Here is a 16,720-nt window from a genome sequence, read left to right as displayed (position 1 = left end):
AGAGGGGAGGGAAATTAGGTGTGTGTTTCAGGTGTGGTTGTCTCAGTGGGATGTGCGTATCCCCAGTAGACTTTAGTTGGGGTCCTAATAATAACTTGAAAGTGCAAAGTCTCGAGCATGGCTCCACATAATTAGCCTTTAGCAGAAATCAAGCTAATTGCACAGAGGTAATTGGGCACTCTCTACAGTCTGTTTGTCTGTTATGATACACACACTCACACACAGACGCACACTGTACTTTCCCACCTTGGCGTTTCATGTTGCTTGTCACTTTGATTTCCAGATGAATTAAAAACCATTTTAATTAGTTGATTTCTTCACCATGTCGTCTTTTTCTGTTGAAAAGGGAAGCCAGTGCACAAGAATCAAGTTAAAATGTGTATTTAAATTTTAAAAAAAAGTTTCTACAATAATGGATTCCACAGTGGAATCCGGAGTGATATTTGTGGAGATTTAAAAAGATACTCATTAAACAATGCTTGTGTTAGGACTTATTTCACATTTCTTTTTGTTATTCCATTCATATTTGAAATGGAATAGATTTGACGTAAGAGCTGTGTGAAGGAAAGTTCATAATGTGTCTGACTGCAGAGCCGGCTTGGAAGAGCAGCTGGACATGCTGCGTGTCCAGGCTGCTATGGACCGGGCCACGGTGAAGGAGCTCCACCTGTGTCTTGCTAGTGAACACCAAGGTGAGCACTTTTTTCTTTACATTGGGGAAGTTTTTTTGATACATAAAAATAACCAAATGAACATGATTCTTTAAAATCATTTATTCTTGATGTCTTTCCGTTGCGTTTTGCTTTTTTCCTTTCTGTTGGTCTGGAAATATTTTGCCTAAATTGAATTTTTACACAATTATTATCATGTTAATTTGACTGTTTTGCTCTATTCAATGCTACCCAAGGATGTTGCCAAAGGCTTGAATGGAAATTGACCAGAAATATCACTTGTAATGGTTAAAAACTATACATACTTAACATGACGGCACCTTTAAGCTATCCTTTTACCTCTTGGCCATGTGTATTAGTGAGCAGAATTAATAAGACAACTCCCAGTGGAATTAATAGGACACCTCAATTAAGACTTGATCAACTCCTTGCAAATTGATTGGGAGATCAAGTAGTGTTCATCTTGTCTGCATATATCATTCCCAATGTTAAAAAGAACGTTGCTTTTAATCCAATCTGCATCCCTTTGTCAGACACTGACCACTGACGCCGGTGGCCTTAATTAAGTCGTTCAATAACAAATCTGTCCTAGATCACTTTAATTTTCTTCACAACCAGTGATGGTCTCTGTTGGAAACGTAAGTGTGTGATTTAAAGGATGGCACTAATTAAAATAGTGGATCCTCCTCCCTCAGTCGAGGCAGAAATACAAGGAAATAAGCTCGAAAGGACATACTCAGTTTTAAATCTTGTCAGACAATCACTAAATACAAATGTTACACAAGAGCCTGAGTATCTGCTTTACAAATAATTTTCCAGTTTCTATCAGGTAAAAATTCACTTTTGTTTAAAGAGTAGAGCAGTATTGTATATGCCTAATTTACAGAAATGTATGCCTGGTTTTAACTTTTATACATTAAATGTGTGACAATACTCCTAACTGAAACAAAAGCCTTGCCAACTGCAGTCAGTGGCTTCACACAATGTTTTCCCCAGTACTGCTGTTTTTGTTGTATTACTATAAATGTTAAAGTCGTATTCTCTCTGTGTAAAAAATGCTCTCTCTGTCCCATATAAAGCTTAAAAAAATATTTGATTACTGAGTGTGTGCAGGATGATAGTTGTATCCACATGACTGACATAAATGCTTATCATATCACCACAGGTTTACATTATCATAATAAATGTTTTCGCAACAACCCGTGTCACAATGAATGGGAACACACACATGCTATATGGCAAAACACAGATGGTTAAGCATCATTAGAATGCTTGAAATATTTTATATTAAAGGACATAAAGCCTCTTCTGCTCCAGTGAAAACAGTTTTTTTTCCTCACTGTGCATTATTTTGTTGAAATCACTGTTTTTGAAATGCAACACTCACTTAAACAGTGTTTGATAATATTTTTTAAAGGAAAAGACAAAGACTGCGTTACAAATTTTGTTTACTAAGTCATGGAGACATTGACTATTTTAATAGCCAAGTTTATGTAGTGGTCGAAGTGAATGATGATTGTGTTGAAGTGATTGTGAGGATTTTAGTGAAGATAATCATACCATAAACTTTGTAAATCAATAAATATCAGTTGTGTCAGTTATTTTGCTGTTATTCTGGCAATATTTAGAATATTTACATCTGGACTAAACCCAATATGTTTGGCGTCAATACGAAGTAAACCTAACGTTATTAAGAAAAAACTTGTTAATGGCCACAACATTTACTCCTGTAGAACCTCTGTGACCCGATCATAGGGATAGAAGGTTGAATTGCTCACACCGGGATCACACTAACGAAAGGAAGCAGATGAAAGGAACAGGGCCTTTAATGTTAGGGACGTTAATGTATGCCGTAGTGCCAGGACCTCCTCCAACAGTGGGTGACTAGGGAGCCACCACGTCTTCTTATCAAGGTAGTGCTGAGGTGCCAACTCCCAAGCCACCAGCACTGGAGCTGGATAATTGTCTCCCAACCTGGTTATGTACCCAGCGAACACGGCAGCCCTCCTGTCCTATTTGGTGCTCTGTTTGATTGAATGTGACATGCTGGAAAGACAAAAGAGCAGGCTAATTCAAAGTAACAAACTTCCCTGGGCAAAGCGTCAAACGCAAAGCAAGGGGGTAGCAGCTACTCACAACATAACCCCTCTCTCTTTTTACTCTCTCCTTCTATGGCCTCTTTTTCCAACTCACTCTCCAAAAGATTAACTGACCTGAAAAGTCAAGGCCCTGAATATTTAATGTTTCCAGCCTCATTGTACAAATTATTTTGGTCGTCCTGTCATGAATGTTTAACAGGAGAGAATGAAAGGCAGAAAGTTTTATACTATCTTGTGTTGCCCTTTGCATTTAAGTGAGCTGGGAAGATATTCCTACTTCTGCAGGTATATACTTTGACTAATGTCAAACAGTGACACTGAGGCCTCTTAGATTGTGTATGCGCACATGAATGTGTGTGCATCAAATCCCCAAACACTTTGACTCCTGCAAGCATTCTGTTGTTATCATAAAGCCTAAATCATATGTTTGCCAAGGCCACTATTGAAGTTCTCAGAATAAAGCAGCATGTTAGTCTGCGGAGATTAGTTGTCCATTGGGGAAACATAGAGGACTACAAAGCAGTGCAGCCTGGGGCTGTGTGTTCACGAGGGATTCAAACACTTCTCTTCGTTTGTTTAAGATCTCCAGAGAGAGGTTGCTCATTTCATGTACCAGTGTGTGTGCTTTTGAATACTGTTTTACTTTTTCCTTGTGGAATACTAAATAAAATACCAATCTGTTAATCAGAAGGAAAAAGGCTATTTGATAAGATTTTAAAAACAGGTGGGTTTTAGCAGTGAAAATTTCAAGTCACTATGAAAACAGCATTACTCACTCTGTGTTCCTTCTGATTTGATTGACAAAAGAAGAAAAAAAGAAACAGGACCTTAGGACGGAAATTAGACCTTAGTAACACTAATTGATTTAATGTACCCTTTTTATTATCATTCTATTGATTGAGCAGCCTGAGTTTGACACATCATGTCACAATAACAAGCTTTGTTCCCCTTTGCAGAATTGCTTCGCAAAGTGGTAGAAGAGCGCCGGGTCAAAAGCAGCACTCCGAAAAAGACTTCTGTTTCTTCAGAGCGAATGGAACAGTCATTTAAAAAGGTACAGCACTATCCCATCACTAAGTGTTCTTTGTCATTGCCAATAAAAGAAACCTGACAGAGCCATAACTACAGCACAATGCCTCCCAGAGAATTTGGTTTTCCCTATCAAGAATGATTTGAAAATGTTCTAACTCTTGGAAGAATTGTTCATGCACTCATTTCCAAGTCAAGTATTTTCCTCACAGTTAAAAACAATTCCAGGATGAACCACAAAAAATAACTGTTGGGATAGAGCAGAGGAAACTGTATTATCCCAGAATACAATTTTTTGTATTGTAGGTTATTGTACGTTACAAATTATTGTATTGTAGTAGGTTGCTCATGTTTGTGCACACATGCTTTTAAAACCCCCGCTTGCATGAGTTTACAGTATATGTCGCCCCCTTCTACCTTCATGGCAGTGAAACATCAAGACCAGGGATAGCCATCTAATTTTGTTTGAAAGGTACCAGGCTTCACCAGCGGGCAGACTGAGAACCAAATAAAAGGGAAAATTGCCTGGAGGCACAAACCCAGCAGGCATCCACTGTTAAACTAGTCTCCACCAAAGATCTAACAAATAGACTAAGTGCTCTTGGTTGCTATCTATTTAGGGGTCATCAGGGTAAGGGGGTGCCAGTCAGATGTCCATACTCTTGCCAGGCTGCGGAGGGGGGTGTTGTTCTCTCACTGGTTCAACCATACACACAGCATAAACTGTCTGCACTGGCACATACATCCATGAGAAAATGTCAGTGGAGAGGGAAGCAACTGTGTGCATGCGACCACACACAGGTCAAATCAGACACTGGCCTTTCTCATTGAAATTTACCCCGCTAACATAAACTGTAGAACAACAGCAAGATGAACTCAGGCTTAGCTAGTGGTTTTCACTAGCATTGCAAGAGTAGTGGGTTCATAAGTGAGTATTTATGGTAAAAAATTACAGATATGCATAGGAAAAAAAAAAACCTGACTATGTTGTACCACTGAGGCCCCATATCTCTGATTTTTTCAGATTGAGCAGCTGGAGTGGAGGATGATGTCCCTGGAGGAGGAGACAGAGAGGCTGAGGGAAGAGAAAGAGCAACTACTTGAGGCCAACGAAGACTTGGCCCTCAAATGCCACAGACTCCAAGCCTCCTTGGATCATCTTCGAACCCAGGAAGCTGTTCGTGAACAGGCAGCCCAGGCCCAGGCCCTGGCCCAAGGGGAATGGCATTGCAGCGAGATCAGGGCTCTAGAAGCCCGGCTGGCTGCTTCTCAGAAAGAGGCTACCAAGCTTCATCATCAGTTGCTGAAGCTGAGACAGGAGCTGGGGATTCTCAGAGCAGCCAGGGACTTCTATAGAAAACGTGCAGCAGGAACAGTGCGGGCAGGCGGGATTGCTAGCAACATTAGCAGCAAGGTCAAATTCAAAACAACAAGACTCAGAGGTCCACTACGCCAGTGCAGCCACCGAACACTCAGCCCCAATCAAGCCATCAGCTGGCAAGTCCACAGCCCCAGTCCCACTAAGGACGAGTGGGAGGACATGAGCGTAGATAGGTAATGATACACACACACACGGAGAAGCACTGATTCTCACTGCCTCCCGCCTCATTATTTTTAGGTGGTAGCAGTGGAGAGGGTGGGTTGGCTGAATTGTGGGGGGGCCACGCTGCATCAAGGGGACACGTGCATATGCAAAGCGTAAGCAAATGGGCGATTGAATTTCATCGTCTGTCTAGTTGGTATTCAGGAGCCAAAAGAAGAATGCGAGCAAGAATGATAGAGAGAAGGAGAGAGGAGGGGGAAAACTATTGTCAAATCCTTTGAAATATCCTGGGACGCCTTGCTTGGAGCTTATTGACTGAAATTTGCATGCAAAATTAGCCATCTCTCCACACAAAGTTGAACCGATGCCAGAAAAGCCCAGGGATAAGGAGGCCGCCAAAGCCTTGATACCTTCCAGTGATGCCATTTTCAGGCACTATTCACGCTATCCCGAAATTGACAGTTTGGCAGTTTGATTTAATTTACTGGTCCTGTGCATATTCACTAACCCCCCCCTGACAGCACTAAGGATCCCCCTGCAAGCACCAAGCCCCCTCATCCACCTCCTCCACCCTCACACACACAACCACACATGCACAGAGGCTAACCCCACCCTGTATCTAGTCATGTTGGTTATCTTGTGGCATGTCAATTCACAAATGTGTGTGTGCTAAACTTATTTCCTCCAGCCACCCCCATAACCTCCCAACACACACATACTGTACATACACACACACTTCCTTTCCGCCTACCCACCCTCCTCTTCTCTCCTCGCCTTAATTTAGTAAGATAAATTTTGAATGACCCTACTCGGCTCAGTACCAGATGTCTACAAGCTGTTTAACACCCTCTAAATTAAGAACCATCGACAGTAATTATTTCATGTATGTTTTATGCAAAAAAGCCACTGAGCCAACATTTATTGAGTGATGGTCGGAATGATTTGATTTCAAACACTCAGAGCCATCGCTGATATTTATTTCCCTTCACTTTCTCCCCTAGCATGCCTCTCTCTGTCTGCTCTCTTTTGCACAGTCCTACTAACTCGCCATCTCTTCACCAACTAATTCATCTGACTGTAATCCACCCCAGCTCTATCCACATGAGGCCGTTTAGCAGGGACTGGTTGCAGCTATGCCCTGCTTTCCTAATGCCTCTCCATGTAGCTAATAAGCAGTAGTCTAATATACGCTTTACCTGAGAGGAGGATCTAAGTGGATTTGTGAAAAAGGGGTCTAAACTGAGATGTTGTCTTATTTAAGGCACCTGTCAACTGATTTGTAACTGTAAAGCCTTCTGCGTCTCTTATCTCGCATGGGTCTTCTGTAGCAGTATGTCTGGTAGGCTCTCCCGGAAATACAGTATTTCTGCCTAAGGAGCTTTGGCCTTACACTGCCAAATAAAGATGTCAGACTTGTTAAGGCTACTGCCAAGTCTTTGTTTTTTTCCCCTTCTTTTCCTCGCTGCCTCTGGCTCGCTCTCGCAAGTTTTGAGCTGCTAGAGGCAGCTGACCATTTTGAGAGGATCATCAGTTTTGTTGGTGAGCAGTACAGAATGGGAGCAGGGGGTATGGAGAATATCTTACTGAATGGTTTTCTTAGAAGGAATAAGTAATATGTGTATATAAATTTCATTTATATATTTCATATGCTCTTGATCACTGCTGGAAGACACAACATTACATATGGTGGGCAAATTACCGACAAGGACAAAATGTAACAAATAAGAACCAATATTAAGTTTCTGAGTAAGGTGTTGGCCCACCACACGCCACCAGAACAGCTTCAATGCCCTGGAGCTTTATTGGAGGGATTCAAGGCAATTGTTCAAGGCCAAAGTTAATCCCTCATTTGGTGTTTTGATTGGGGGGCTGTGGCTCATTTATCGCAGGGTTTGTGGTTCGCTGCCTGTCTCCCCCCGTTCACATGTTGAAGCTTCCTTAACATTCAACCAATGGCCTTGCATGTGTGTCCATTATGTTTCTCCACTCATTCTTTCAGGTTTTTCATTCAGTTTGTGTCTGTATTTGACCTGCACAATTTTGCATCCAGCCTCTAAATGCATACACCTGTGTTTATGTACAGTATGGGTACACTACACAAACAGACACACATATACCCCCTGAAGTATTAAGTTAACATGCCAGCACAGCATTTCTTGTGTGTTGTATATTAAAGCACATGCAGGAGCCAACTTTGATAGTCTGTGGATCCAGTTTCAGTGATTCTTGATGTCTGATTGGCCTCATGTTTACGGTGTACACAGAGTATCATGATGAGTGCAGTATTTGTCAGTTTGAGTCTGCATATGATATTTATTAAAATTAACAAAAAGATGAATTTACATATGTATTCACATTGCTGAATTTAAGTCAGACCTGTTTAGCTGTCTCACCAGCAGTAACCGGGTAGCATTTTCCATCAAATGTATGTAACCTTGGTCTTAGTGGTAGTGATTAGTGATCCTCAGCAAGTCCCTGTGCCCCTTCCAGACAAAGTTTAACCCTAACTAGCCCCCAGTCTTGCCATGTTCCAGTTAGATCCTCTCTCTGTGGTCTTTACCTCCACTGCTTCTCCCAGGCCCCACCTTAATAAACCCGCCAGCGTAAATGTCACTGGCTTCCACCTTCACATCAAAGGTCACTGTCAATAAACCTGTGTGTGCGTGTGTGTGTATGCGTGTGTATCTCAGGAAGCCCTTACCGGGTGTCCATCAGATGCAACTTTGCTTGGCTCCGCTCAGCCGTGCCTCTCACACATGTCTGTCACACACAGAGGGCTAATGAAGGCCACAGCCGCTCTCATACATGTTGATGCATTCACCATCAGCATCAGACACTGGAGCTTTTCACTTAATTTACACCCACATTTACACTTCCAGCTCAGAAATTGGATGGGACATTGATTTTCTGTTGGAGGAGGGGGGGGGCAAAATGCACATATTTTTGCTTGATGTCAACTAAATCAACCATAAAAGGTAAATTGGATTTTTTGTTCAGGGGTGGTACTTTCAGAACCAGTGTTGTGGGTTCAACTTCTGGCCTGTAATAACCCTTCTCGCCTTTCTCCACAGTAACAGTGGGGAGGAGTACTCGGACAGTCTCAACAGTGTCCCCTCAGCACCTTACAGACAACATACTAACAGAAAGGTTGGTTTGCCCTCATCCTTTAATCTCTCAATGATATAACCATAAGCTGTATCAGAACAGTGTGAAAATTTTACAAAGTATGCGTCTTTTAACTGGCCACTCCCTTTACTCCTGCAATCACAAAGGCTTCCTCATGTGTGGTTGTGGGTGCTCTGTCTTTTCCATCTCCTCTCCAAACCCATGAAATCAATAGGCCTGGACCCTTACTCTTGTCCGCATCAAACCACTTCCCAACAGGACATGGCAGTTCCAAACCCCAGAGAGAGATGTGCATCAAGAAGAGAGATGAAGAGAGGAAAGAGGGGGACCTTTAAAGATATTCTGTCTTTATCTCTTCTCCTCTCTTTCTCTTTTCAGAAGGATGGGAGCAAGGTGGAAGGTGGAGAGGAAGAGAGGGTTGTTGTTGTACATGTAGCCAGGGAGCTGTCAGGACCCTTACTCTAAGATCTCCCTTAGTTTGTCCACTCCAGATCTGCTAAATGTGCCCATCAGCTCCTCGATGCTCATGGCTATGACAGACCCAGCCCCTCACGTCTTATGTCACTAACCAAAGGGTTCATCTCCCTTCTCCTCTCTGCAAGGCACCATGAGATCAAACCTGGCATTGATCAAATCCTACCTGACCCCGTACAAAGGAAAAAAGCAGAGAGAAAGGGGGGGGGGCTTCTTTGATGTCACTACAAACAATGGTGCAGTTGGGAGGTGTCCCGCATAGGCACTTATGAGTGCAAATGACTATACACTCACACACACACATCATACTATAGGAGTAAATCAGAGCTTTCAGACAGTGATTAAACAAAGGAGGCATTTGCAGGCAGCTGTCAGAAGTAATATCTGTGCTGAGAAGCTTGAAGTTGAAGTCAGTTGAACACGCTCAGGTGAATTATTAAAGCACAGGGTGATTTGTCTTGTCGCGTTAAACTGAGCACATCCTGTGATCATAGTGTCATTATGAGCCACATCTCAGGAAGCACAACATGTCAACCAGTTGTGTTACATTAAACAGCTGCTTTTCATCACCGTTTCTGACTTTTCTGTTCTCTCAGGCCTACAGGTGTTCATTCATCTCAAACACAGAAGCACCAGCAGCAGAATCTCACAGAAAACAACCCAGTGTTCTGGCCCAAGGTAGCATAAGGTTTCCTTTTTCACACCAATTCAAAACTACAAAAATGTAATCGACTATTAATTGAAGCAGGAAAAACACTCGATCAGAAACAAGTATTTGAGAAGTTAACAAGCTTTCTTTTTTGTCTTATTTTTTTGTTTTTTGTTTTTCAAGAACTTGACACTCCTCAGTTAGTTATAAATGGAAAATGTTAATCATTCAAGTTGTCAAATATATCACAGTTTTCACTTGTGCATACACAAAGACAATTTTACACATGCCTGCTAAATCCCAGCAGTAGCTTCTAAATAGGGATTTGGAGCTTTTCTGTGCACTTGTCAACTCTGAGGCACCTGCATGTACTTCCTTCTGTTAGACGATAAACAGCATGAGCCCTGGGAACGAGGGACGAGAGGAGAGAAAAAGAGGTGGAGGAGGAAGAGGATGCTGATGAAGACCCAGCACTGCTCCTCCTCTTCTCTGCAGCAGCGCATAGAGTCCCTACAGTGTCACATTGACATACTGCGAAGTGCCAGGAAAGATGCTGTGCTTTCAGCCAAAGAGCTGCGAAGGGCCAATGAGAAAATCACGGCACAGCTCAACTCTCTCACTGAGAAACTCTCCAGCAGCAAACAGCTCACACAGGTAACTTTGGAAAAAACAGGGAGATGAGCAGAGGGGAAAGCCAGTTGTAAGTGTTGGGAAGTTTCTTATTTGTCTGTCTTTGTCTTTCTTTTTCTGGTTTTTTCGTATTTGCTCAGCGCTGAGAGTGCAGCAGTATCAGGTCCTTTGCCCTTATCATGCTTAATAAGTGTGGCTGACAGGCCTACCCTCGCCTGTGGAGGTCAGCACCACGGAGCAGAAGAGAGGAGAAGAATCTCTCTTTCTCTCTTTGACTCTGCTGTTGTCTCTTCCTGCTGAATGTTTTAGTAAGCCAGTTCTCCACAACAATCTGTGTCACTAGGAGTTACATTTCTTCAAATACGTGCACTCGTGTCCACAGACGAATACAAGGTAATTGAGTCCAGTGCCACACACCCATTGAGTTATTTAGTACCTGCCTCCAGGAAGGAAACTCATAGACTTGGTATAGACTATAAATAAAACACCAAGCACTTTGCCCCTAAACATTATCTTTCCTGTCAGGACCTCCTTGTACACACCAACATATTTGTACACACACACACACACAGACACATATATACACACCAACACCTAGACAGACACAGTCGTTAATTCGACAGGCAGGAGACTTCTTTTGGTGATTTCGGACGTAGCAGCAACCAGCGAAGGCACACTAGACACCTGATTAGGTGCATGTGTCTGTATGTCTGTATATTTGCTCTGTGGAACAATACATATACAGTATAGTGCACTTGTACACACAGGCCAGAATTAGTGTTGCTACCTAGGAAGTGGCCCTTGTCCTCCAACCCGGGCATCTGATTGCTGAAGCCCAACGAGACCTTAGACTCAGATACAGCAGTAAACGCACACACATACACACACAAACACACACAACATGCACTGTTGTTTGAGTGAGTGGACAGAGAGGGAATTGTTGTCTTCCTGTTTGTTTCCTTGTGCAGTATTAATGCCACTCCTCTAGAGAAAGTTGCAGCCGACTGACTGGCCAAAGCCCGGTCTTGTTGCCCTCTCTGGAAAGGGCAAGAGGTGATGGACTTTGGGCTTGTTCCAGCCAGTCCTGGCCAACTCCCAACTAAAACTCTCTGCTTGTAATTGGCTTAGGACAGCCTCCACAGGGGCCATCATGTGAGAAGTAGCATGGCAGTTTCACAGAAACTTGTTTGTGTTGCTCTGTCTCCTGATCCATCGGCCATTCCGTCCTTCCCTTGTTGCTTTCTTACTTGCCTCCTTCCATCCTTAAAACTTATTTCCTTATTCCTTCTTTTCTTACTTGCATGTTCCACTTATTATTCCCCTCCTAGCTTTGTTTTTCGTATGAGTTTGGATGTCTTAACTGCATTTAATAGCTGCTATTTATACAATATTATGCTGCCGTAAAATCTATAATAATTAACTTTGACATCTAAGCATAGGGCAACGATCCCTAGATCTAGATGTTATAATCAGTAAAATATTGTCCAAGAACTATGAAAATGAGACCTAATTTGTAATAAACTGGAATGAAACTTTAAGTTGTCGCAAGAAGCTTAAATAACTCAGGTGACAGGTGAAGCATGCCCGCCTAGTCCTACCAAGTCTAGCTCTTGACGAAATTTGCTAGTCACGCGTATCATCCAGATACAGGCTTATTTGGTTGCTTGGATTAGCTACTTTATTCATTATCATTACTTCCCCATTTACCTCACTTTTCAGTGAACTGTGACATCGCCTCCAAATTTAACAGCTTTATCTCTTCAAGTGTGGAGTGTGCTGCCCTCCTCTAACATGCAAGGGGCTGGGATTATCACAGGATTATGGAGTGCAACAGACATCGCTGACAGAACTTAAAAAGATTATTTACATTTTAATGATATTTGCAACACATATCACATAAAAAGTCTGGCCAGCAGGATAATTCCAAAAGGACTGAGGAGATGGTACAGTAAGACATTACACTAGTGTTCCTGTGGTTTATTTATGTTGACGAATTCACTTTGCAGTTATACTGTTTATGTGCTGGGGCGTGCAGCTGTTTTAGCGTCATGCGTTTCCTTATTTTATCCTAATGATGATCACTCGGAACAACATCAGTGAGACCACTACTCAGACAGGAGAGAGAGAGGTGTCCTTTCTTCCAGCCTAATGGATCACCAGTATATCAGTCCATGTCAGTGTCATCTCTCACCAGGGCTGAAAATGGCCTATGAAATCAGAGCCTGTCTTACAGGAAGTGTCATCAATGCCACTCTTAATTCGTGCATTACTGCCACTGCAGCCATAGCCCCACTTTTTATCCTCTACACCTCGCTCTCTATCACTCTATCACTCCTACTCCTCTCTCTCCCCCTCCCCGGGGATATGGCATGTGCGTCTTCAACAGAGCAGAGGAAACCTAAAACAAGAGGGATTCTATTAAAAGGTGTCAGCCAGCAACCAGATATCAATAACCTCTATGTATGCAGAGCAGAGAGCAAACCCTTGGGAATCTGTGGTTTCACTTGGGTGTGTGTGTGTGTGTGTGTGTGTGTTTTCCTCGCTTGTGTTCCAGTATTTACCCCATGTGTGCAGCATACATCTTCATGTATCATGTCTCTTATTTGTGCCATTACGTATTCTTGATCTTTGATATGATACCAGATCAGCTAATTGTGGCAGTATTGAATCAAACTTAGAGATGTTTTTTTCCTGCCCCATATTTTCTTAATAAGCAGGCAAAGAGCTTTTTTGAGCTCCACCGCACACATGTGGTTAAAAGTGTTCACCTCAGATCCTTATGTTTAGAATCATTGATATACTGTACATTGTACATGATCAGCTAGAGCCATTATCGTTCATCACTCTAAACCCAACCACTCACCAAATGCTGAACTCCCTCTGTCCCAAAGTGCTCTCTGATTCTGCAAGATGGCTTCATTATGCATGCCAATCACTGTGAGAATTAGGCCCTATTGACCGAACAACAGCATCATCTGTTTCCTAATTAGCATAAAAAAGGAATTTTATCACATACGAGATATTAAAGCAGAGCCCGTAGCTCTCCCGTGGTTAACACATACACTATTTCAAACATATTGTGTTCACTTTGTCTCTGCATTTATCATATTCATGTAAATTGAATTTAAAATTTAAAACTTGTCTAAGTCAGAAGATTTTTTTTTTTTTTTTTTTTTTTTTACAACAGTAATATATTTTTGCATTGTAAGGCAGAGAATGCTGGGTTTTGGTTTTACTCAAACTTCCTCAAGTGAATGTCAATTCATGTAGCAGTATATCGTATCTCCCATCACTTTTTAACTCTCACCATCCTATAACACAACTGTTGGTGTCTTTGTTTTAATAACGGTAGACAAAACTTTTGTTTTTAGTTGCACCATCATCATTAGTAGCCTAGTCCACCAATTCTTTCTGTGGGTCAATCTGCAGAAACTGACCTCTGACCTGGCTGTTGTGGAGCAGCAGAAAAAGGATCTGGAGATGGAGCTGGAGCAGTGGAGGCAGATCAAATTTCTCCAGCAAACTGCACCACCACCAACGGCACCTGTAAATGCAGACTGTTCCTGTCAGGGCAGAGGCATGCCCACCCCAACTAACCCTGTCCCCCAGGCCATGGAGGCTGAGATCAAACAACTTAAAGCCAAACTTAAGGTTAGTTGGTGTAAGTTACAAATAGAGCTCCAGAGTTAATGCATTTCCGTAATGTTTTGTCTTATTGTGCACGCCTTATGAGATAAATCTCTTAATAGGATGATGGTATTAAAGATTGTGTTAATTTCCAAATTTGTGCATTAGGAAGCTTGAAAGGATAATAGCATGAATAGCAAGGTCAAATTTGAGAGTATTAATGCTATTTGGCTCATAAATGTTTGTAAGTACAGTGGTGCATCAGGCAAGTATGTGAACAAAAGTAAGAAAATCTAATTTGTGAATTTTGCACATTTTAGTTTGAATTTTCCCTTTGCTGCCATTTTGTTAATTGCTATGCAGTACCACGCAGTATTGGATCACACATGCATTTATGTTTTTTTAGTAAGAAAAAATATTTCCCCGGTATTTTTTCAAACATCAATATTTCTGAGTCACTTTAATATCTCACTGTTTTGAACACCCTGCAGTCCTTGAGGAGTTTAGAAACTCTGAAAGAAACTCTGTCAAGTTTTTACTTTCAAATCATGGTGGGTAAAAAAAAAAAAAAAAGATTCTTGAGCCTTTCAATTTACACTTGACATCACCTGAAATTGCATGTGATTTCGACATGAATTAGCATTTCTTATCATTTGATCTTATTACGGAGTACCTGTCAGAGAGATGAGAAATGAGGAATAACAGTAGAGACGTGCCCTACATCATAGGGAATAAGGTGTGAGTGGTGCCACAGTATTATCACCCTCTCCACAGCCAGCTCATCAGTGTCACCAAGCAGATTGCTGCTGTCGTTACACACAGCCGCGGAAGTCATGTCAGGTGACACCAAAAGGGAGAGGCGAGGGAAGCACTGTGGGGGTGCACACACTGAGTGAGCACATTGTCAAAAGCTTGTACTGGTACAGTTCCCACAAGAGAAATGGGGCCCTTTAAACTGAAGATAACATGCACATTTAGATATCCCTCAGTCTTATGATAAGAAGCCAATCTGTCATCATGAGGCATAAAGAAAGAAAAAGAGTAAAGTACAAAAGTGGTGTAGTTTACAAAAATATCACAAGTATCACTAGCTTAATGCAATAAAAACATAAGTTATGTCCAAATATTCTAATGTACAGAAATGTTATTAATATTAACAAAATGTTCACTACTGGGTATTTTAAATCTTTTGATAAGCATATTAGTCATATCCCCATACATATATATTCAGTGGTATTGGTCTACAAATTGTTAGTTTTCCTAATTACTCCCCTTATCTCATCCACTTTGAAAAATACAGTATTCCTCTTAACCTCTTTTAGTACCTTCCACCCTCCCGCTGTACCTATAATGAGGAGGCATGCTGTGCCTGACCTGTCATCAGCCTTGTCGTGAAAATGTTCCCCACCCCCTATCGCACAGACTCAAACACATTAACAAACACACACACGCCATGTGCCCTCCCCCCAGACTGCAAGTGCGGAGGTCACAAGGCAGGTGGCAGCTAACAAAGCCCTGCGAGGCCAACTCCAGGAGAAGGAGGACAAGCTCCAACAGCTGCAGGACAAGTTAGTTTTGCACCTTTCTCTCCATTACTATTATTATTATTTCTTTTTCTTTGTGTTCCTTTTATACTGATGCTCTGCAGTACAGCTCTTACTTTACCTTTCTTATTTCCTCATCCCTCAGTCTGTCTTTGTTTCTCCATCTCACTGTGTCTCTGTCTGCATGCGTGCACATTCTGTACAGTTCTCATCTCTAGTGTTTGATTCCACCATGTGGCAGCACTCTGCCTGCTGCACTCCACTTATGCATGTTTCTCCTCTGCATGAATCATTTGTCAAATTATGCATGTTCTCATGAGCGAGTCTATAAAAACGACTGAAGGAATTAGTGTGTATACACATGTGTGCATGTGGGTGTCTTGCGTGTCATGTAGTGTGGTGTTGCTTATGTGGGTAGTTGATGTGGAGTGCTGATCAAAGCAGTGTATTGATTGTTTCTGTGCCGCAGGAGGGACCATTTTGGCCCATGACACTAAAACCCACACAGCATCACTCTGGCCTGTAGGCCACAAGCCCTAATGAGTTACACGGTTCACCTACTGTAGCACTCGCTGCATTACACAGTCAGAATGTATAGCTATAAACAATTCACTCACGGAAACTGTCAAGATTTGAACAGTGTTGTGAAAAGAGTATATCCTCATTTTGCATTAGGATATCATCTTTGAACTGAAAGAAAGGTACGAAGAACAACTTGGCTTTTCTCCTTCGCGTTCTCTTTGTCTACTATGCCGTGTCCTCTGCCTGCCATTCTCAATAATGCATACAGGGCATGTGTACAATCACAGTGGGTATGTGTTTGTGTATGACCAAAGCACGGCGGATCACAGCCAGACAGAGTGAACATCCCTCAGCAGAGTTTCCACGACAGCCTCAGCCTCTCCTCGGGCTCTTGTCACACACTCGCTCACGCACACACACACACACACACATGTAACTCGCCATCTCTTCTAGCCTACCACTCCATTTGCCTCCATGGAGGGACCCCTTCTCAAAATGAAAGACATGTCTAGACGTTTCTGAAATATACATCTCAGCACACACACAGGGAGCAAGGCTTCTTCGCCATAAAGAAGAGAAGGGGGGAAAAAAGAAATGAATTTCAAAGTACACCGGCATGTCCTCAGTCAATATCCGGCACTATGGCCCTGCCTTATTTATGAAGCTGCTTCTTTCATCTTTAGCCCTGTTGTCTATCAGCCACATGAAACGTCCACCCGCACTCATTCTTAACAACATACACAGAAATATGTGCTCTCACTCTCTCTCTCACACACACACACACACACACACACTTCAGACCACTG

The 16,720-nt window shown here is 42.2% G+C and overlaps 1 protein-coding gene across 1 annotated transcript in view; it reads left to right on the top strand.

Moving 5' to 3' along the window:
• Positions 1-16,720, top strand: part of cntln (centlein, centrosomal protein) — an 86,160-nt gene that overhangs the window by 43,532 nt on the left and 25,908 nt on the right. Inside the window, exons 14-21 of the mRNA XM_040147379.1 lie at positions 592-692; positions 3,727-3,824; positions 4,824-5,353; positions 8,414-8,489; positions 9,539-9,620; positions 9,977-10,245; positions 13,651-13,872; positions 15,319-15,416. Of these exons, the coding sequence (XP_040003313.1) occupies positions 592-692; positions 3,727-3,824; positions 4,824-5,353; positions 8,414-8,489; positions 9,539-9,620; positions 9,977-10,245; positions 13,651-13,872; positions 15,319-15,416 (1,476 nt within the window). The remainder of the gene's footprint in view (positions 1-591; positions 693-3,726; positions 3,825-4,823; positions 5,354-8,413; positions 8,490-9,538; positions 9,621-9,976; positions 10,246-13,650; positions 13,873-15,318; positions 15,417-16,720) is intronic.

This window comes from Xiphias gladius, chromosome 15 (genome assembly GCF_016859285.1).
Source record: "Xiphias gladius isolate SHS-SW01 ecotype Sanya breed wild chromosome 15, ASM1685928v1, whole genome shotgun sequence".
NCBI classification, from domain to species: domain Eukaryota; kingdom Metazoa; phylum Chordata; class Actinopteri; order Istiophoriformes; family Xiphiidae; genus Xiphias; species Xiphias gladius.
The sequence above is the reverse complement of the archived record's forward strand: the minus strand, read 5'-3'. Positions and strand labels throughout refer to the sequence as shown.